Here is a 23,861-nt window from a genome sequence, read left to right as displayed (position 1 = left end):
TCATCATGTTAAATTAGAATCAGTCTTAGAATTATGGATTTTAATATCCGTGATTGGATAATTAACATTTTACTAACATCAGGGCCTGTCTAACGAATAGTTGAACTGTTTGATGACCGTGAAATCAAGCATCTGACACCTCAGTACGCACGTGCTCCATTCTCTTTGATCAGATTGATGATTCAATCAGAGACGGGCTGAAAGCTCTATTTGAATTTTAACTGCTTCTGTGAACAAGCATGATATTTAGTGATTAGGAATCTGATGTAATTGTTTCCTTTGATATGATAGATTAATGATTTGGCTGTGAAAACTAAATTGCCATTGATCAGTGACTAGCCCCCTGCCTGCAAACTTGAATTGTGCTCTCCTGATCAGTCAACCATTTTGTATTCTCCATAAGCCTGAGCCTCAAACTCAGCTACCAATATCCAGCCACGCCAGAGCCTATTGCCCATGTCTTTGCTCAACTACAGTTGCTTTAGGGTGTGTGATGGTTTCAGTTTGAAGCACAGAATCCCTACAGTGCAGAAGGATGCCATTTGATCCCTTGAGCCTGTACTGACAATGCCACCCAGGCCTTATGCCCGTAATCCCACGTATTTATCGTATTAATCCTACTGACGCTAAGGAGCAATTTACAGTTGCCAATCAACCTACCCACACATCTTTGGACTGTGGGAGGAAACCCACTCAGATATGGGGAAAATGTGCAAACCATTACCAGTCGCCCGAGGCCGGAATTAAACCCGGGTCCCTGGCGCTGTGAGGCAGCAGTGCTAGCCACTATTCAGCCTGTGACAATTTGAAATTCTAAGTAACCTGTGTGTTTCAATCTTCTTCCAGCCTTACCCACCCTGAACACTGCATTCTTTGGAGTCTGGTATCCGTCCTTCCACTCAATCCTACTGGTGGTCGTGTTTTCTACTACTGACAAAACAAAAATCTGGAATTCCCTTCTCAATTCCTTTACCACACTACTTCCTTCTCCTTTCAAAGCCCTCTTTAAAATTGACCACTTTTAGTTTGGCCTGTCCCCTTAATATCATCTTTGGATCAGTGTCAATTTTTGCCAGATTATATTTTTGAAGCATCTTGGGACATTTTTCCACATTGGCAGAGTTACATAAACACAAGTTTTTTAAAATCTTTGAAACCTGTTGGCCTTTATATTTTTTTAATGACAAAACAGTGGGGAGGTTTCCAGCACCTGTGCTTTCCTTTATGTAACACAAGGCCAAGCTTTCAGTTATCTTTCCTGATTGATGCTTTGCCTCTTGTGTATGTGCAGTTTCAATCTGAGGAGATAGGGGGGGGTGTGTGTGTGGTAATTTTCAACTTTGGTGCCTGATTTAAATAAGCATGTTTAATAATGGATAGACTTTGCCCAAGGTGCAAAGTTGCAAATTACCCAAGTTACTCCTTGTTGTAACAGGTTTTAAATGAAGCTTTTTGTATTTTTTTAATCATTGTCAGTCAAGCTGACACGAATTGGAAAAGCTTTTTGGAGTAGTTAGCATATACAGGGATTTCAGACAGAGAACCTAGGTCAGAGAGACAGATAAATTGAACGATTACACGATTTAGTTTATTTTGTTTGTGCAGAGAATTCCAAAACACTGGCTGTTTACATAAAACATTTATTTTTCTTTGCTGTTAATCTCAAAGCACATTTCCTTCATCTTTTTCTCCCATTATTTGAGAACAACCTGGACAATGAATTGCAAATGCTTTTTTGTGAGCAAATCAAAGGCAGGCATTTTTTTTTAAACTGCAGAATGATGTTGACAAAGGCGTTTGTGCTTTTATGTTTGCACTTGGACAAAGAATAATTGCTTATGAAAAGATGGGAGTTATGCAGCCAGTTGCACTAGCTTTGCCCGTTAAATAACCAAAAACACAAGCCAAAAAATGTCAATTGTTCAACTTCTGATACAATTTTGATACATCTCTCAACCTCGCAGCTCTGTTCTGACTTTATGCATGCACTCACTCCATTTTGCTACCGTGCATGTTTATTCCCTCTGTCACTTCCACTAAAACTCTAAATCCAAAGTCTGTTGGTCATCAGTTGCTTTTCCCTGTTGACTCATCCTAATTCCAGGTTTTTAGATACAAGATCTCTTTCTTCCATCTGTCGCACTTCTGATTTGCTTTCAAATCCTTTGTAAAATAAGGTGTCCACTGTTGTGCCCAATTCTCCTGTCTCTAGTTTAATTTAGGCCTTGTACACATTCAACAAGAAATCCTTAACCTTACGATATCTATGTGTGTTATCGTTAATGATCTCTGTATCTTTAATGTATCTTTAATGATCTCCATAGTTACAGAATGAATTGCTTTCACACTTTCTTCATTGAACTGCATCTGCTATCTACTTGTCTGTCCTGCTCGTCTGTATGCCCTTGAATTCTTTTACAATCTTCACAATTCACTCTCTTCCCTGCAGCTCCTGCATCCCATTTCTCCCACCCCAGATTTGGTGCCATCAATAAATTTCCATACTTACTCTGAATACCTGGCTCAGGATCATTTAATGTAAACTGCAAATAATCGCAGCCCCAATTTGGACCCCATGGAATGCAACTCACTGAAACTACCTTTAACCCCATCTTTTTGTTTTCTACCTTCCAACAGTATATTTTCCCACGTGACCACATTTTCCTCTGTTTCATTTATCTATTTCATTTTTACCATAAATTTCTTCTGTTGTACTTCATGTTGCTTGTTGACAGAATCCACAGCTGCTGCATTTCCTTTATCCTGTTACTCCCCAGATAATTTTATGAACTTTTTTGGAATGTAGAAACATAGAAAAACTACAGCACAATACAGGCCCTTCAGCCCACAAAGTTGTGCCAAACATGTCCCTACCTTAGCGATTACTAGGCTTATCTATAACCCTCTATCTTAGTAAGTTCCATGTACTTATCTAAAAGTCTCTTAAAAGACCCTATCGAATCCGCCTCCACTACCATTGCTGGAAGCCCATTCCACACACCCACTACTGAGTGAAAAACTTTCCCCTGACGTCTCCTCTGTACCTACTCCCCAGCACCTTAAACCTGTGTCCTCTTGTGGCAACCATTTCAGCCCTGGAAAAAAGCCTCTGACTATCCCTTACTTACCTATCTCAAAAAATCTGTGGTGCCGATCTTCAGCCTGGGCCCCTGGGGGAGGGTGTGTGATAATCCTGGAGCTGTGGGAAGTGACAGATATCTGTGTACTATGAACACTTGTATGTAGTATACTGAGAGATCAAGGCACATGTGTAATAGCACCCGTCGCAGTCAGCAGCCAGCTTCCTGGCAAAAATAGACTCTTAGTTCCCCCTAATGGCATGAATTATACTTTGCCTCTTTTCTTTTGCACTGAGTGCCATATGATTGTGTGTAGGAGTTCGCCCAACAAATCGGTGTGATTCTTTCCCATTTTCACATTCATTTGGGTCTTAGAGTGTTTTTGGTAAGATTGCCCCCTTTACCGTTTATTATTCCACTTGTCTACTTAAGCCTTTTCTTTGTTTAGTAAAAGGTTACTCTTGCAAACGTTAAAAGCAATATTCTGAATATATCCTTTCCATACATTTGTACATTTAAGATTATCTGCCTGAAGCCTCTTTTCCAGACAAAAACTCTTTCTCTAGTCTTTCCTGTCCTTATTTCCCCATCACACTGAATCATCATAGTTTTAAGTTTGACATCACCTTTTGTGCGGCAATCATCAAATGTTTGTTTGAAGTTTAGGTGTGCTATGTTGTAAGGATTTCCACAGTCCATTTGAAATGTTACTTCCTCTGGAAATGGTGAAGTTTGTTTGGAAATGACATTACCTTTCTGAAATCATGTTGCTTACTGCTTCCTTGGTTATAATTATGCAGATGCACCCAAGTTTACTTCTGATGATTTCATTATTCTACATAGAATGGAGATTACAGAATTTGTAATTCTGTTATGTTTAATGCTTTTTTTAATTAAAAGGGGATAAAACATTAACCTGTTTCTAATCTCCCAATTTTACTTCCTGTGATTCCCTTAAATTAGTTGTCAGTACCTCACAAATTTAAACTTGATTGTTTTTCAGAACTTCAATAGTTTTCTCTCTAGTACAGCAAACTTTTGTGTTATCTACCAACCGCAGTTCTCTGCTGCTGAAACTTCTGATATTTCCTGAATATGAGAATTGCCAATTTGCCAATCGGAAGCAATTAGGAGGTTACTCGGAACCTATACCTGTGCACTATTATTTTATAACTTTAATTTGTGGGTTGAATGTACTGTTAAAAATTAGAAGTAAAAAAAAAATTATTCTCTTCCCAAGTACATGCGTATACTCTGTTGCAAGTATTGCGCTGTATTCCATTGGTAGTTGGAACATTTCATTAACTGGCAGCACCCATTCCCTGCTCGAGCCAGATAATAATGGTTATATTCCTCAGTTTTTCTTCAGTTCTGGGGGATATTTATCTTTCCTTCATGCTGTCAGAAAGTACAAAAATCATTCAAGATTACAACATCTATGGTTACGACTGATTATTGGCAATTCCATGCCGTAGCCAGCTGCTCTCCACTGCAGAAAGATGGTCTTGAAGCGGTATTAAGCGGATGGAGCAACCAGATTTAAAATGTCATGTTTACTGAAGTGGTTGGGTGGTTGATTGAGGTTAATTCAACTCCTTCGCACTGTTGGCCACAATAATTCATCATATTACCCTGGTGATGTCACATTTTGAAAGGTTATTGAATTTCGTCAGTATATTGAATGTCGCATTTCCTGTATCTGTATTTTGATTAAATTGAAGGTTTCCTCATGTTTAGATATGATGAGCTCATTGGGAAAGAGGATTGATCCTTTATGACATACGTGCCATTCACTACCTCCTTGATCAGATAATAAAGTTTTCTCATGTAGCCAAGATTGTGAACCATGCCCAAGTTCTTTTCCTTTCTCAGCAGCAATCTGCATGACATTCATTCATAATTTCTTTTCTAAAGTGAGCTCATTTGTATGAGGTAGTTCTAGAAATAGCCAGTGTAAAGGTCTCTTTGAAAGGTTTTTAACCATCCAAAGTGCTTTAACGAAGGTTCATTTTCATTCACTCTCCAATCCAAATTCCTTCATTTTAGCCTGGTTGTTATTATTTCACCAGCACAATTTGTTCAGTTTAATTGAAGTCTTCAGCTTTCACTCGAAGGTTCTTTCCAGTTTTAAAAGTTAGCTGTATGTTCAGAATCTTACCCATGTATCTGTTCATGCTCTTTTTCCGACACTGCACAATTTCAAAATGTTTGCAATCTGTTTTGAACTGAGCAGAGGGTTAAGTGTGACTCCATGGTTCATATAATGCAATGCCATTCCTAGGTGTACCCCATTTTTAGTGTGCTGCCTTAATTTTGCTAACTGACTGACTTGGGGCCACTGAGTTTACCTCTGGAAACTCGCTTGATTTTAAATGTACAATGAGGAAATGTAAGTTGGAATTCCTTCCACGGGCTTATGTATTCTTCAGTCCTTGACTCCACTCATTTTTGCGGGATGTTGGGATCACTGCCAAGGCCAGTATTAGTTGTCCATTCATATAAATACTGTGGCTACAAGAACAGGTCAGAGGCTAGGAATCCTGCAGCATGTTCTCCTCCTGACTTCCAAAGCCTATCTAGGTTCTAAAATGTGGGAACGGTAAAAATCCAGTTGCAAGTGTATTTTGCATCCAAATTGCTGTCATCTGATATGACTATTTAATTTTGAATTTTCGAAGTCGGACTAACTTTGCAGAGTAGACTCGAGGCAACTGAAATGAAAATTGTACACTCTGCCTAAGGATAAACAGAATAGGTATTCAGAGGGATCTCTCAACAAGTGATTGTTTTTCATTCTGTTTAAAATTTTTTCAGATATTTTGTGCCGGAGGATTTTCTGTTGATGCTTAGTCTTAGGGCACAAGGTAGGGCGTGTCATTATTTATCATTGATCCAATGGCTGACTGGAGGACTCCTCCTTGGATGGAGGTGTATGGATGTATCAAACTTTTTGAGAAATGTAGATTTTTTAAAAAATCATTAAATACATGCGGGTGGGAAAAAATTAGTTCATGATGCTGGAAGGGAATTTAATACTTAAACAATGTTCACCAAAACACATCTAATTAAATAGAATAAATTTGCAACCAATCAAAAAGTAATCAATGAAGTAATATACTATACAGTCCTTGAAACAGGACCAAGACGACCCAGACCCCACAAAGAGGTAGTTTAATGACTGATTATTTATTGTCTGAGTGGAAGTGGTAATACAGATAAGGTTGTTTTTGTATAAAAACATCAGGATAAGGAACTAGAAAAGCAACAACTCAGAACATTTGAAGGCAAGTTGACCCCTCAGAGTTTGTCTGCCATCTACAAGGCACAAGTAGGAGTGTGATGAAATGCTGTCCACTTGCTTGGATGGATGCAGCTTCAGCTAGATCATTTGAGAAGAAGGGAGCGACATGGAGACAGCCAGTGGGAAGCCTGCTCTGGGTGTGCCTGTCAGTAATGTTGCTGTGGTTGAAAGCAGAATGGAAACAAGTCTGCCTGAGGAAGGATTGAGTACCTATGGGAAGAGATGTGATCTGTACTGATGGACCTTCACACACAAACTAGAAGCAGGAATAGGCCATTCCGCCCTTTGAGCCTGCTTCGCCATTCATTTTGATCATGGCTGATCATATTCAATATTCTGATTCCACTCCCTGCCCCCCATATCCCTTGATCCTTTAGCCCCAAGAGCTATATCTAATTTCTTGAAATCAACTACTTTCTGTGGGAGTGAATTCCACACATTCACTCTCTGGTTGGAGAAATTTCTCCTCACGTCAGTCCTAAAATGTTTACCTCTTATCCTCAAACTATGACCAGCCAGCCAGCCAGCCAGCCCCTGCCCCCCCCCCCCCCGGACTTCCCTGTCATTGGCGACATTCTTTCTGAATCTACACTGTATAAACCTGTTAGAATTATATAAGTTTCTATGAAATCCCCTTACTCCTCTAAACTCCATTGCATGTAATCCTACCCAATTTAGTGTTTCCTCATAAGACAGATCTACAAGACGTTTCACACCATCTAGAATGGAGCTGTGTGCTTGATTGGACTCACTTCATGTTAAACATTTACTCCCTCCATCAGTACACTATGGCAGCAGCGTGTTTGTAATCCACACAATGCACTGCAATAATTTATCAAGGTCCCTTCAACAGCGCCTTCCAAACCCCTGACCTCTACTGCTTGGAATTACGACGACAGCAGATGCAGGGGAGAATGGGCACGTACAGATTTCCCTCTCAAGTTGCACACCATCCTGATTTGGTACTGTGTCACCGTTCTATTATTTTTGCAAAGTCAAAGCCCTGGAACACCCTGGTTTGAGGGCAGTGATCCCCACGTTCCATGAATGAATAAAAAGAATTCGGAGAAGTTGCTCAATACAAAAAGCAAAACAGCTAATGATGGAAGTTTGAAATGAAAATAAAAAATATTGGAAGGGTACCCAAATCAGCATAATCTACAAATGCTGATTAGCTTGTTTCTGTATTTACAGCACTTTTTGTTTTCATTCACTATTAGATTACTTGTGCATAGTGATGAATATGTCTCTAACTATGTTTTATGTAAGATGGTAACTAAGTTGGAAGTGTTCAGTCTTGTTCCACAACATCCAGTAAAAGTGTAGATTGTTACAGGTAATTACAAACAGGATTTCTGTTCTAAATGTTTGCATAGGGGGCTTCATGTTAACTGTTAAAATAGGGGCAAAACCCACGATGGCAAGAAAATGTTGCTTGACTCTTCTCAGTAAACCATGGAGCCTGTGACTCAGCTTGATCGAACAAGCGGTCGTCCCATTTAATCCTTGACCTGCATATTTTCAGCTCGTCTTTTCTGACCCTCCCTTCCCTTGGCTGATTGCCATCTGGAATAATTGTGTGGATGCAAGGTAAGAACGGAATCAGACCCAGAATTGATGGCCTCCATTATAGGACTGCTGTAGCGCAGCTTACTAAAGCTCTGTGTTAGATTGTCTCCTTCTGATTGATTTTAAAAAGTGTTTGTTCGAAATGCATCAGTCAACCATTTGAGATTCATTCTAAGAAAGCTGCTTTCACTATTGTCAGTAATTGAATCTGTGAAAACTCTTTCAAAAGAGACAGAATTGGAAGTGATTTTCATAAAAACCATTGCACAACTAGTTAGTATGTTTGATGTAAACTACATGTGTTGTATCCTGAAGGAGACACATCCCTCTTCTGATCGTCTTTCTCTTCATTAGTGAAAAAAGACTTAACACATTTGCTTAGTTATATTTTCTTATTTCTGCATTCAAGACAATTTTCCTCATGCCTCCTGTTGACATTGATCAAATGCTGCCAAAATAATTACCTAGACACTGAAGTGCCAATCATTCTGGTTTATTAGCATGCTTTATTACTATTGTCTTTGCAATTTATACCATATTAATGAGATCAGAGAATCATTTTATAAGGAGGCAAAAGAAAATAAAGGCCGCACACAATGGGCCAAATAACCACCACCTGTCCTGTTACACCTAGACTTATTTCATAGAATCCCTACAGTGCAGAAGGAGGCCATTTGGCCCTTTGAGTCTGCATCAACCACAATCCCACCCAGGCCCTATTCCTGTAACCCCCCCCCCAGATTTACTCTACCCAGACGTTAGGATCAATTTAGCATGGCCAGTCAAGCTAACCTGCATATCTTTGGACTGTGGAGGGGAAGCTGGAGCACCCGAAGGAAACCCACGCAGACACGGGGTTAATGTGCAAACTCCACATAGTGATTCAAGCTAGGAATTGAACCTGGGTCCCTGGTGCTGTGAGGCAGCAGTACTAATCACTGCTGCTCTTTCTTCCATCTCTCCTGAAATTCTTACTTGGGCTATAAGTCACTGATATTGCCAGCTTTTTTCAAATTGTAGGCTCCTCTTTCTCGCGTGCCACTTCTATCAGACATTGATTCCCCCATCCCCATGCTGCAAGCTTCTTGGCACACCTATCTCTCCAAAAATGTCCTAGTTCCCCACTCCACAGGGGAAATCTCCAGGAAACTGCAGTGAGCAAAGTCATCAGCCCATGTTTCACCCTTGCATGTGCTACTAAATGCTCCTAAGTACGAAGTACATTCCCAAATCTGTTGCACTTTTCACCATTTTGTCTGAGGATGTGATTAAATAAATCAAAGCTCATAATATTATTGCTTATTCCCTCTTTCTTCCATATCGCATCCTTTCTCCTGCTACTTCTTTCTCTCATTCCCCTTGCTTCTGTATCTCCCTGCACCGGTCTCCTCACTCTTCCATCACCTTACCACCTCTACCCCTCTTCCACCTCCCCCTTCACTTTCTTGCCTTCACCCCCTCACCATCTCCTCACCCAAACCCCTCCCCTGCTCCCGTTCTCTCTCTCTCAGACTCCCCCGCGCTCACTCAACCTCCTTCCTGCTCTCCCTCTCCTCCTCCTCCCTCTCCTCCTCCTCCCTTCTCCCTTGTCACACCACATCACTTTTATTCCTCCTGTGCTGGTTGAAATATAATCTTGTCATTCTACACAGCTAGTTTTCACCTTCCATCTGAAGCCTTTTAAATCAAGTGTCTCCAGTTGCTATGTTACTTCAAAGTTCATGGACCAGCCTTTCACTTTCACACAATTCTAGTCTGGTACAAAATGCAACTATTCTTGATAGTGATTTTAAAGCAGGACAGAACCTTTCATGTTGCTAAGTGTTTAACTACTGATTGCCTTTGACTATTTTGACTTCATCTTCTACCATTTGTATTTCGGTGTTCCCTATAACAGCAGTTTTTTTGGAAATATGTGTTTTTTAATTCAGTTTTAACTTTGTCACTTCACATTTATTTTCAAGCCACTGTTTCAAAGTTGGGAGAATTACCTTTTCAAATACTTCTCTTTTATACCTTCAATTAATGTTACCTAATCAATGAGAACAAGAGATATTTGACAGGTTGGGTTGTTTATTGATGTTGCCTTTATGGTCAATAGTCAATAAATTTGTCCCTCCATAATTAATCTTTGAAGATTCAAGTTCTTGTTTCAGATATACAGCACAGCATTCTCAAGTTTTGATTGTAACTGGGTGCAAATCATTTATGTTAATATGTATATTGAAATGCAGGTAATTAGTAATCTGTATAAAATGCTTTGGCACGGATTGATGATGAATAAACCACACAAGCCTCAATTTTTAATGTGAAGTATGGCCAGTCGAATAGAGAAGCTGATGTTTGAATATCCACAGAAGCTTCTGCTGCTTATACTATCCCAAAACACCCTTTTGTGGTTAGTTCTTTGTCTTGGAAGTTGAAAGGTGGTTCAGTAAAAAAAAAAAAAAAATTTTAGCCAGCCGTTTAGTTTCATCTTGTGGCTGCCAGGATTTTGTGCATCGCATTAGTGATGTTGTCGCCTGTGTTACATGTTGATAAATGAAAGCAGTGTGTCTATTGACATCACCATGGTGATGCACTGGCATCATGGGATCATCTTTCTTTGTGAATATTTGGAATCAGCATCTAGGTAAGCTTGTGGATGAAGGTAGTCATGTCAATTGAAATTATGCTGGCCTAAAACATCTGAGAACAGAGGCTGTTAAGTGTGATCAGTTAAACAAAGTTGATCCTTTTGGTAGTATTTGGTTGAGAGATAAATGCTTGCCTGGACATCAAGGCAGATCCTCTATGCTTTGTGTCTTCAGATTATTTATGTCTGAACCATCACTGCAGTGGTTTAATCATAGAATCATTTCAGTGTAGAAGAGGCCATTTAGCCCATCGAGTCTGCACCGATCCTCAAAGAACACCCCATCTCGGCCTAATCCCCTGCCTCACCCCATAATCCTGTGCATTGATTATGGCCAATCCACCCAACCTGCATTTCTTGGACACCAAGGGGCAATTTAGCATGGCCAATCCACCTTATTTTCACATCTTTGGACTGTGGGAGGAAACCGGAGCACCCGGAGGAAACCCACACGGACACGAGAATGTGAAAACTCCACACAGACAGTCGCACAGGCCAGAATCAGACCCAGGTCCCTGGTGCTGAGGCAGCAGTTCTAACCACTGTGCTACCTGCCGCCCCATGTCTCATCTGGTGGACTGTGCTCTCGACATTGCACTCTGATTTGTCCACTGATGTGTCAGCCTGCATTTTGTGCTCATTTCTTGGAGTCAGGCTTGAGCCGATGTAATTTTATTTGGAGATGAAGGTGCTGCTGTTAAGCTAATAGCACATTCTATTTTAGTTCTACAGCAGCCACCCTGACTTTTTGGACAGAATTTGCCAATTGATAATGAAGTAATCGCTTTTTTCAGTCCTTTGGATACTGTGAATTTGGTTGGGCTAATTACACCTTATCACATTGATCCTCGCATCCAGCTGAATTAACATGTTTATTCCATTGACCTGCTCTGTGTAAGGTTGTGTCTTGTACTCTAATGTGTTAAACCTGTTCTCCGCCTCATCATCCTGGAGTTTAGGGTTGTGGCTGGGATTTATGGAACTCGTCATAGGAGATTCGGCAGCTCAGCAAAAAAGTCCATTAACTTTTGGGGAGACTGTGCGATCCCATCAGTGGGCTGGGCCAGAAAATCTCTCCCTTTACATCTACTGTGATGACATTTTCATTGATGGTGCATTAACTGTCAATCTTTTTGGGACTCCCCAAAAGATGTGGCACCACCTGTCTTTTACTTCTAGTTTCTTCCTGTAATCTTTCTTCACAGGTTTTTTGTACAATTGCAATGATACGTCCGTGGGATACAGGAGTCGCTGACATAGGCCAGCATTTGTTGCCCTTGATCTGAGTGGCTTGCTGGCTGTTTTAGGGGGGCAGTTAAGAGTCAACCGCATTGCTGTAGATCTGAAGTTGCAAGTAGGGCTGACCAGATTAGGATGGCAGATTTCCTTCCCCAAAGGACCTGATGAGATTTTAGCTAGCTCCTGTGGTGGGATTTGAAACTGTTTCCCATGCGTTCACATGGATTACAAAGTCAAGCCACCTTACCTCTATGCTATAGGCTCTCCCCACACTGAATGCTATTCCTTTGATTATTGATGATACTTAGAAAGAAAACTCCATTTAACAGTTTTCTCTGATGTATTTATAGGCTCTGAACTTGGCATACAGCAGCATTTACAGCAACTACAAAAATTTTGTCGGCCCTCCTCATTTTCGAGCAATTTGCAAGCTTCTGGGCTATCAAGGAATTGCGGTGGTGATGGAAGAACTGCTGAAAGTTGTTAAGAGCCTTGTAAGTATATTTTATAAAATTGCACTGTTGCTATTCAAGCCTTTTACAATTGTTCAATCTTCAAATGCTTTTACTGTTGAACATCATCTCTAATAAGCTAAAAGAGACCTTGTGAAGTAGTTACAGGTTTCAGTCCATGAGTGTATACTGTTTAGTTGAGTGTATTTCATCATTTTTTTCCTCCTTTCTGATGAATTGTAAAGCATTTTCTCACAATATGCGGGCAAATTATCCCAAAAACACAACAGATCGTAAATTGCCACAGTTTTGGAAATGTTTATTTGGGCTTCATCCCTATCAAAATAAAGGTGAATCTATGAAAGCCAAAACAATCCCGATCTCCTGATCTCCAGGTGATCAGCAACCTAACAAAGATGCGCTTCGGGACCTTGCAGTTGTCCATTATGCTGACTCTGTGGGAATTGTGAGAAACTTGGAACATCCATCCAGCAATTCCTCTGCTCCCCAGCACTCTCTAAAACAGTCTCCAACTCTAACTTAGAGTCAGAGACTTGAGGCTATTCCTATGAACTTAACATGATAGTTATCCGGAAACTTTAGACAGAAAAAGCATGGTCGAAGTCCAGACCAACGCATCTCTCTCTCTCTCGCTCTTGCGCTCTCTCTCCCTCTCCCTCTCTCTCTCTCTCTTTCCCCCCCACCCCCCTCTCACTCTCACTCTCACTGATTCCCATTGACTACCCCACCAGACCTTTTCTTCTCTCCCCACCTACTCCCCCTCCCTGCCACCCCCCCAACCCTGACTGGACCACACCCTGATCCAACCTGACCAGTCCCCACACAAATGACAGTCCCACTTGACACAGCAATACCAATTTAAAACTCCCACCTACCAGCCTGCACACTTAGCTCATCCGCCTACCCACTCACTCATTTGGCTCGGTATCAGTGGTTAGCACTGCTGCCTCACAGTGCTAGGGACCTGGGTTCAATTCCCGGCTTGGGATACTGTCAGTGTGGAATCTGCACATTCACCCATTGTCTGCGTGGGTTTCCTCTGGGTGCTCTGGTTTCCTCCGATAGTCCAAAAGATGTGCTGGTTAGGTGTATTGGCCATGCTAAAATCTCCTGTGTACCCAAATAGGTGCAGGTGTGTGACAACTTGGGGAATTTCACATTAACTTCATTGCAGTGTTAATGTAAGCCTACTTGTGACACTAATAATTAAACTTCAAGCATTTATCCGCTCACTAGCATTCACCCATCACTCATTCACTAACTTCACCTTGGGTATTTGAAGTTACCATATGACAACTAATGCCATAAAAAGGGATAATGACTTCAGCACTGATTCTCTTTACTGTGCTCTGCATGGATTTCTGTACAGAAGGATGATTTCTGCAGAGCGAATTGGAATTGTAAGCATTTTTAAACATAGTGGGGTGAGTGTGGTTTGATCCTTAGCCTGATCAGCTTCGGATGCAACGGTTCCGACGTTGGTTGGAACATCTGCTGTATGAATAGTTCTCAAATTGTATGTGATGATGATTACACAACCCTCTATTGACATTACTGACTAGCTATGAATTTTTTAAAAAATCGTTCTGATATGGGCAAGACGCAAGAATCCTCGTCTGCACTAGGAGTGTATAAAGAACAATGTGCTATATAGAAAAAAAGGTCTGCTCCTGGGATGAGAACAAAAATCAACCAGTTCAAATCAGAACCTAACAACTGTTCACTTGAATTGCAAATAATCACGTTTGATATTTTATTCTAAAGCCAAGGCCAGGACGAACTTGATAATAGTCACTGGAATCTGCATTTCACCAAGCACAAATTATCCCCTTCCCCATCACTATCTTCTGACCTGATTTTGAAAGTAATTTAATAGTTGGTTGAAAAAAATAGAGAATATGTGAAGTGAGCAGGGTAATGGGATTAGAATAGGTGGAGAGTTGATGACCTGTTTCTGTGTAAAGCACTCTTGATGCTATGGTAACAACAAATATATAGCTCCAGGAATTTGTTCATCTTAAAGCCCCAGTTGCACAGTTTGGCTCTTAAGTGTTAGTTATAAGTTTAGATTGTGAAAAATCCCCATTCCTATTGGTGTTGTTTTGAAGCAGCAAGGGCTTGTTTGTGCTGCTGGAATATTCTAATTTCTGAGAGACGATCGTTTGTCAGTTATTAAAGATTTTTCACCTTAAGACCATAGAAAAAATTTAATTCAAAAAACTACGTTTTTTTCTCTTTTGTTTGTTGGTAACATGGTGTAACAACAGCAAGCACCTTAATTAGAAAGAGGACATGAGAATTTTGAGGCAAGGAGAAAACATTTGCAGTTGAAATGCTATGCTGAACACTCAAAATTCTGTTCAATTAGGAGACAGAAATTCAAGCGTGGAGGCAAAAAAGAAGCAATTCTTCACAGTCTTGATCTGCTGTGCATAATAGCCCAGGCCTAATGAATTAATTACATGTTTACGATTTGTAAAAGTGCTTTGCCGCTGATGTATTAACAGAATCCTTTCTATATGTTTAACCTCAGCTGCAAGGGACCATTTTGCAGTATGTGAAGACTTTAATGGAAGTGATGCCTAAAATCTGCCGTTTACCCAGACATGAGTATGGTTCACCAGGTTAGTATAAACTATAAGATTTCCAGAAGATTTATATTGTCGAGCAAAGATGACATTGTGCTCAATGAATGGCTACATTAGAAACAACAACTCCTTTTGAAGATAATTTCTACTCCCAGTTTCTCCTGTTGCATAGTTTCTCCTCCAAATGCTAATGACTCATGCACAGATTCATATAATGAATACAGCAGAGAAACAGGCCATTTTCCCCAACCAGTTCATGCTTCATTCAAGCCTCCTCCCGTCTTTCCTTGTCTAACTCTATCAGCATAATTCTCTGTTCTCTTCTCCCTTGTCCTTGGTATAATTAGCAAATAACTCTGTTAGAGTAATGTCATGCGTCTATCAGAATGGTAGCAGTTGAGCCAGATGGGTCGTGATGTGTTTTTTGTTGAGCAATTTTTATACTCTAAAGGTTCTTGATTTTTCTTTTAACCAGAAGCTAGAGAACCCAATTCCTTAATCATAAGTCAGTTCTCTGATCTAGTGATTGGTCTGTTCTCAAAAAGACTGCTTGATCAATCATTTGTACTTGTACAGAAAATTTATTGTGGAAAACATTCCAATGAGCTAACAAAAAGATTTCAGAAAAAGCGACTGAGTGCTTAGTTGAAGAGATAAGTATTAAGGGTTTTAATGAAGGACCAAGATGGAAAGATTTAAGAGAGCAGTTCCAGAATAGTGAATCTTAGTGGTTGAGGCAGTGGCTGCTAATGATGAGAATGGGAACTGCGTATTAGAGCAGAATTAGAGAATGGACAATTTTAGGATAATTATTCTGTTGGATGATGTTATAAAGGAAGAGAGGGACAAGTCTAGAGAGGGATTTAAACGCAAGGATGAGAATCCTAAACTTGAGTACTTGGAGTACCAGAAGATAATGCTGGCTTGCTCTGATTGTTGGCCTGCTCCCCACTATAGGCTCCCAAATTTTCTGTTCATCCTCAGACGGGACCAACACAAGGACACGTTACTACTGCAGGCTCCGAGCCTCCAATAATCATTCAATAATGGCTCCTGATGTATGTGATTATTCACCCTTTCCAGTTCTTTTCAGAAGAGATGCTGCAATTTCCAATCAGCACTTTCCAATCCAATGCATATTGGCTTGATAATCGAGTGGAGTAGTAGGTGAACATACTTTTGTCTCTCACTCTAGTTGTCTTAGCATTCAATGAATGTACACAGTCTACATAAAACGAAGACAAAAGCAAAATACTGCGGATGCTGGAATCTGAAGCAAAAATAGTAAATGCTGGAAAATCTGGGGCGGCACAGTGCTTAACACTGCAGCCTCTCGGGTTTCCTCTGGGTACTCCAGTTTCCACCACCACCACCACCCCCCCCCACCCCCCCCCCCCCCCCCCCCCCAGTCCAAAGATGTGCAGGTTAGGTGAATTGGTCATGATAAACTCTCCCTTGGTGTACTCAAACAGGTGCCAGACTGTGTGGCGACTAGGGGATTGTCACAGTAACTTCATTGCAGTGTGAATGTAAGCCCACATGTGACTAATAGATAAACTTTGAAATCTCAGGTGCGACAGCATCTGTGGGGAGAGAATAGAGCCAACACTTCAAGTCTGGATGACCCTCAGAGCAAACAAAGCACTGATGAAGGGTCATCTAGACTCAAAGTTGACTCAATTCTCTCTGTACAGATGCTGTCAGAACCACATAAAATGAACCTTTTTGTGTTTAAAAATAAAAAATTCCAGGGATGGGCAATAAATGATGGCCAGCTAGCGAGGCCCATGCCCCTCGAATGGATTTAAAAAAAAGTTATTTAACAGGGAAGCAGGGGTACGTTACCTGTCCTGTCATTTTCTTCAATTCGTTCAGCATGCACTTAAAATCATCCCTCAGAAATGTAACCTTCACTTAATTCTGTGACACTCAGTAATGTAACAGTGAGAAATTATATCACTTTTTAATTCACTACTGCTTTTTGGGGCAGATATTCTGTTTAATTTCTTGTGCATATTGCTTTGAATCTTCAATTTTCTCATTGACTGCAGTACTAGAGGTTGCATGGGCAATGTTTATTTGATGAAAACAAGGTAGTTGTACATGAAACCTGAATAACTAAATTCAGTGTTGTTTTAATTTAAAACCTAAGTAATGTTTTACGTTGTGCAGTAGTATTTTTAAGTAAATGCGACTCAAGAGTTTAATTCATTTTATATTGATGGGAAATAGCCTTTTGTGGAGGTTCAAATGCCCTAATTTTTTCTTTAAAATCCCTCATCTCCTACCCAGCCTTTAATGCTGTTCATTGATCAGAAGTTGGGATATTTGGGATTGGGCCCGTGCAGCTTGTCCATAGTGTTGTTATTGCCATCCGACTGAGTGCATGGAATTCAAATGTAAAAAACCATAGGCAGGACGGTGCACATACTCTATTGTAGCACAGTTGTCTAGAATGCTATATTTTATGGAATTCTTTGACCTACATGTTTACAGACAGCAATAGAAAATAATGCGTGGTTAATATTAAGCTTTGAGGTAGGGGTAGAAAGGTGACGTAGTGGTAATGAGCAGTAATCCAGAAGACCAGGCCGATGTTCTGAGGAAAAGTGTTCCAATCGTGCCAAAGCAGCTGGTGGAATTTAAATTCAATTAATAAATGGAAAATTCGTCTAAATAAAGGAACTATTATGGATTGCCATAAAAACTATGGTTCTGCAGGGGAACAAAATCCTTCCCTGGTCTTTTCTACATGTGACTCCAGAGTACAGCAATGTGATTGATTCTTAACTACTCTCTGAAATGGCCTGGGAAGACACTCAGTTCAGTTAGGGATGGGCAACAAATGCTGGCCCAGCTGACATCCCATGAACGAATACATTTGAAAGAAGATTTTGATTGCTTAAGATATACAGTGTAACAGTAACTGTACATGGTTCACAAATATAACATGCATTTCAGTCCTGAATATTCAACAGAAAGAGGATGTGGGTAAGTTAAACTTGTCATATGTTTTATAAAGGAAAGTGTTCTTAACAAAGTCCCTCAACCTTTTAAGTTTAAAATAATTGAAAAAATGCCGTAATAGAACTATTTTAAAGTTGTGTTCTGACATGTTTCAGCCCAAGTGCCCTTTAAATCGTAACAGGGTTAGGCTTATTGTTTATATTTCAGTGGGTCAATATCGTGTCTCCGGACTTTTCCTCTAATGTGGTTTTTAATGCAAATACATTGGAAGTCCAGTCCCTTTGGGTTTATGATGACAGCAATTTGCATTTTTATAGTGCCCACTACCCACCTCCACGCCTTGCAATCTTTCCTGATTGGTGCACAAAAAGGTGCCAAGCATGGGGAAAAGGATCGAGAGGGATTTGGGGGAGGGGGTGCAAAAGTGCAATCAGAGATTTTCAGCACGCACGTAAAGCTATAAATGACCAGGTGAAAATGTTGAAAAGAATTCCAGAGAGCATGGACATAAGGCTCAAAGGAATGGAATAAAGTGCAGGAGCAATGAATTGCTTGCTTTGACACAGGGTCATCTGGACTCAATGTCAGCTGTTTTCTCTCCTTCTAGATGCTGCCAGATCTGCTGAGATTTTCCAGCATTTGGTCTTTTCCTTTCTGATTCCAGCATCTGCAGTTATTTACTTTTAAGCAATGAATTTGTGGAGGGGCAGAGTGCGTGTGTGGAAACTTGTGTCTGGAAGATATGGACTGTGGGGGGAGACATTTGAGAAAGGATTGGCGTCAAAGGCTCTAATGTTGAGACAGAATAATGAACTGCAGTAGAATATGCTCTTATGACTTTTGTTAACACATTTTGCAGTGCCTGGAGTGAGCAGTCTAGTTTAGCAGAGTATAGTGGGAGTTCAGTTCCAAGGCACTAACACATTTCAGAACTTCAAAAAACAATAGGTTAGTAAGAGTTGGGCTGCTGTTTGGACAGAGAAACTTAGGGAGGAGGATTTTACGGAGCAGGTGATGTTAGAAACATGTTGTTAAGAAGGAAGAATTGGTTTGCCAGAAAGAAATAAAGGAACTGGCGAACAAACTAAGTTTAGTGAAAATGGAATGTATGAGCATTCATATTGAAATATTGAAATCTCTCCCAAAATAAGGTTATTTTGGTGATGATGCAAAGTTTTCTTCTTAAGCCATTTCACTGTACGACATATGAGCAGAAGTAGGCCATTCAGTCTATCGAGTCTTCTCCACCATTCAATGAGATCATGACTACAGTCTGAATTTGAATCCATGCAGGAGTGGATTGGTCATCCTTGCTGCACCCATGAGCTGCATTTGCAACCTTATGTTGGAACTATGCCCAATTGCTTTTCCTTCTTATCGACTAGCAGTAATCACCTGTTGTCTAAATTCAAGAAAAAACCTTCACTTTTTATTGGTATTTCATTCATTTATCAAGGACCTATATTAAAGGATTTTCAATAATTCATGTTAAAAAAGAACAAGAAAATTAGAACATTAAAGGAAAGCATGCTCTATTGCCAGCGATTCTCAATGATGAAAGCTATGATCACAAACATCCAGAATTAGGAATATCGTGCCCTGCCGTCACTGCGGCGGGATCAGAGAATCTCGCTGGCAGGAATGTTCCAGCTGTAAAAGCTGATTAGGATGATGCAAGTACGTGCATAACTGAGCCAAAGCTCATAAATCTTTACATACTGAGCAGAGAATAAAGTTTCCAGGGTTGGACAGGTGGCATTTGATATCTTCCAGTGCAAATGATGATCTTACTGTTTGTACTTGAGAAAAGGTTGAGTGTTCTCTTGTCTGCCAGCACAATGGTTTGCACTGCTGCCTCTCAGCGCCAGGGATCCGGGTTCAATTCCTGGCTTGAGTCACCATCTATGTGGAGCCTGCATGTTCTCCCTATGTCTGCATTGGTTTCCTCCAGGTGCTCTGGTTTCCTCCCACAGTCAGAAAGACGTGCTAGTTAGGTGCATTGGCCGTGATAAATTCTCCCTCAGTGTACCTGAACAGGTGCTGGAGTGTGGCGACTCGGGGATTTTCACAGTAACTTAATTGCAGTATTAATGTCAGCCTACTTGTGACTAATAAACTTTTTAAAACTTTTTTTGTTTTTTTTCTCCTGAACATTTCCTTCAGGAATGTTACAATGCTTGGAGAATCCTGAGCTATCCCATCCATATTTGAATTACACCTTCTGTCCAAACTGCAGCCACGTGCTAATCCATTTACTAACACACATAATACCCAAGGACCAAACTGGTTACCAGAGACCACATTTTGAACTTGTACCAATTGACTACATAATGCTATCAGTTGACAGGGTCGATCGTGTAGCCAATCAGTGATGAATTCCACATTGCTGTTTGCGAAAGTATCAGGTTGGTGCCCTGGTGTGAGACATTGCACTGTAATGTCCGACATTGTAAAAATACGCACCAGTCAGTGGCATGACCACTTTATCAAGATATAGTTTAAAACAGCCTTCAATATTACCAGTAGCTGTTTAAACATATTGTAGCCTAACAAAATAGAGCAAATTTATTAATGGTAACTAACTAGTTGTCAGAATCCATATCCTTTTTCTTCAGTTGTGGTTCACCCAGAAACGTATGCATGTTTTGCTTGTGCAGTGGCTAGTGTGCAAATTAGTTCTCTGCAGTAGCTAAAGGGCAGCTGTAAGGAATAATTTGTGTGTTACGATTTTGATTTGGCAACTAAAATTGACAAGTGCGTGGCACTGCAGTGCTGCAAGCTGACTTCAACATTGTAGCATTTTCTGACCTCTTGTTTTCTTTGATCCTGGTGATTGAAAGAATGAGGAAAGATGTTAGCTGTCTAATTTAGATTTTTTCATTCAACCCCAGTTAATGAGCTTCCCTGTTATGTATTTCTTCATTCTCATGGGACTTTGAACTTTGTACTTCATATACTGTTTCATTTGGCATCTTTAAGTAATGTAGTAGAGAAGTATGTATTTCTTGAAGCTTTGTGTTTTCTGCGAACTGGTGAAACCATTATTTGGTGGGTTACGATGTGCCCATGTTCAGGCCAGAATGATGGTGGCAAAACATCCATTTTATGATAAATCATGCCGCCTACAATGACTGCATTTTGGTAGCTAGTAGCTTCTGTCTCCCATGAGTGTTAAGTGTGTTAGTTCTTCAGTGGATAACTAGTCACTGTCCATTGTACGGGGAGTTGAGCTTTCTTAGAATTCAGTTGGCATAGATTTGTCCATTTGGATACGTTAGGCCTCTCAGCAGTCTGGGGCAGGTCTCCACATTGCTATTGATTGGAGTTTGGACAGAAGGTGCAGGGTGGGTTGTGTTGGATCCTCTGGTTGGCCGTTTCAAACACTAGCTGTAAATTGGAAATTTGTAAAAAAAAAAATCTGGAATTAAAAGCCTAATCACAATGAAACCATTGTCAGTTGTCATAAAAGCCCATCTCGTTCACTGATATCCTTTACAGAAGGAAATCTTTCGCCCTTACCTGGTCTGGCCAATATGTGACTCCAACCCACAGCAGTGTGGTTGGTTCTTGAATGCCTTCTGGACAATAACCGTTGCCCCAGCCAGAAAGTGAAATCTGCAATCAAATGATAGATACTGTAACATTTTGCATTCCTCAATGCCTTAATAATATATTTCTGCCCATGTCAACCACCCAGTTGAAAAGAAAATGCAGAGTTGTTTTAGAAAAACAAGGTCTTGTCCCAGAGCAAGTGGAGTAAGTTCACAGAACAAATATTGTATTTTGGTCCTACCTTTTGACACTTTTCATATCTCAAAGCATTACATTGCTTTGATATAACACTAAACATATTTCAACGAACAGTACACCATTTTGTGTATAACAGGATCTCAAGTAATAAATGATTGACCAATTGATTTTTATTGGTAATGTTAGTTGTGCGAGAAATATTGGCCATACATCAGGGACTGAGTTTTCAGGTTTCTCCCCCCCGACATCCTGAAGTCAGGACTGGAGATGTAGCAGGTGGGGAGTGTGATGTAGTCTTTGAAAATGCTGGCACTAGCCAGCACGTTAGTTTTGGGACACCATGCTGCTGGTCCTTTTAGGGGAGGTGCGTTTAGAACATAGAACAGGCCCAGTACAGTACAGGCCCTTTGGCCCTCAATGTTGTGCCAAGCTATGTCCAATCCCAAGATCAAGCTATTCCCTCCCTATAATTCTGGAGTGCTCCATGTGGCTATTCAATAACCATTTGAAAGTTCCTAAAGTGTCTGACTCCACTATTACAGCAGGCAGTCTATTCCACACCCCAACCACTCCCTGGGTGAAGAATCTACCGCAGACATCCCTCCTATATCTCCCACCATGAACCTTATAGTTATGCCCCCTAGTAACAGCTACATCCACCCGAGGAAATAGTCTCTGCACTCCCACTCTATCAATCTTTCTCATCTTATAAACCTAAAAGAGCCCAAGAAGGCAATATACATCAATCAGTCAGGCAATTAGCCTCATTAAGAGCCTTTTTAAATTAAGTTTAGGAGACTGAGTAGAATTTTCCAGATGGTCCCCAGTTTCCTGACAGATTGGAACCCCTTCCTGTCTGCCTGGTGAAGACACAACCAGTGAACAGACTCCCCGACTTTTCTTGCTCACTACCACCCCCCCATCCCAGGCAATATGCAGTACTGTTCGCAGTGGCTATTTTATATATTTTTAATCAAATGTATAAAAAGCGTCTGAAAGGGCACCTTTCTTCTAAGCACTCTCCCAGTCACTTACCTGGTACTGGAGCTAGGTGCTTCTCTGAAGCCTGAAATCCTCCAGTTTTGAGAGCCTGTCCACTGCCCCTAATTGAACAGGAAATTTATCATCCATGCCAACTTGAGGGCTAATCGACATGAAAACCTTAAATATATTCAGTTTTCCACCGGAGGTGTGTTCCTGACTCAAAAACAAACCTGACTCATGTAACCTGCCTCCGTACCATGAATTCAGGAAATTCTCGCTTTTTTTTGAGTAATCTCAGGATGTTTAATGTCAGTCTGCAAAGGCTGATGAAGGTCTTTCGTTTTTTCATCTTTGTAACAAGTGTATAGAAAAGGTGAAGTTTACATTACCTTGTTTTATCTTTGTGAAATGTGGAATTGTTTAGATTTGACAAGTTGTATTTCTAAACAACAGGAATTCTGGAATTCTTTCATCACCAGCTGAAGGACATTGTGGAGTATGCAGAACTGAAAACTGTATGTTTCCAAAATTTACGAGAAGTTGGCAATGCTGTTCTTTTCTGTCTTCTTATTGAGCAGAGTCTGGTAAGTAACATTGCATAACTTTTGTACACATGGTCTAGGAAGTTATTCGATAATGTGGATCCCCCCTACTCATTATTTGAAAATCCATTGGAAATTGTTCCTTTTCACCTGTCCTGCTTCATCATGGAAAAAAAAATGCCCATGAAGGCAATACGTTCATCCCCACGTGAAAGCTCGATGGGTTGAAGTAAATTGCATTAAAATGAGAAGCAGCATTTATTTTGAGGGTATTTAAAAAATATTTTACCATATTAAGACATTACTGTTTGCATAAATAAGTCATCCATTTTACACCCATTAAAGAACATTGCTAAGGATTATGTACATCAGGGCTATAACTTTCAGAAACTTGCCCAAGAAGTTGAGCCAGCTACATCTGTATCAACTTAAAAGCCTGAGGACTAAACGCTGTGGTTCTTTTAGTACTTTCTGAATGTCCTTCTGTGATAGCCAGAAAAGAAATGACTAAACTATTAAAATTTTTCACCAAGTATATATTTAAGCATCAATTCAAATTCTACATTTCTTTGGCCATGTGAATAATCAAATGATTATTTCAAATACTGAACCCTGGGTATTTGCATTTTAGGGTGATGATACAATAATTCGTGGTCACATGACCAGTATGCCATGAGATATTTGACCATTTTGTTGTAAATATATTCTCTAACCACCTATCCTGTTGATAACC

The 23,861-nt window shown here is 40.3% G+C and overlaps 1 protein-coding gene across 2 annotated transcripts in view; it reads left to right on the top strand.

Annotated features, from left to right (window-relative positions):
* Window positions 1–23,861, top strand: part of cyfip1 (cytoplasmic FMR1 interacting protein 1) — a 206,499-nt gene that overhangs the window by 166,827 nt on the left and 15,811 nt on the right. For both annotated transcript variants that reach the window (XM_080197622.1, XM_080197621.1), the window contains exons 24-26: window positions 12,175–12,318; window positions 14,831–14,921; window positions 23,040–23,170. In XM_080197622.1, the coding sequence (XP_080053748.1) occupies window positions 12,175–12,318; window positions 14,831–14,921; window positions 23,040–23,170 (366 nt within the window). The remainder of the gene's footprint in view (window positions 1–12,174; window positions 12,319–14,830; window positions 14,922–23,039; window positions 23,171–23,861) is intronic.

Source organism: Carcharhinus amblyrhynchos, chromosome 10 (assembly GCF_965287045.1).
Source record: "Carcharhinus amblyrhynchos chromosome 10, sCarAmb.v2.hapA, whole genome shotgun sequence".
Lineage (NCBI taxonomy): Eukaryota > Metazoa > Chordata > Chondrichthyes > Carcharhiniformes > Carcharhinidae > Carcharhinus > Carcharhinus amblyrhynchos.
This window is presented reverse-complemented; position numbering and strand designations above follow the sequence as displayed.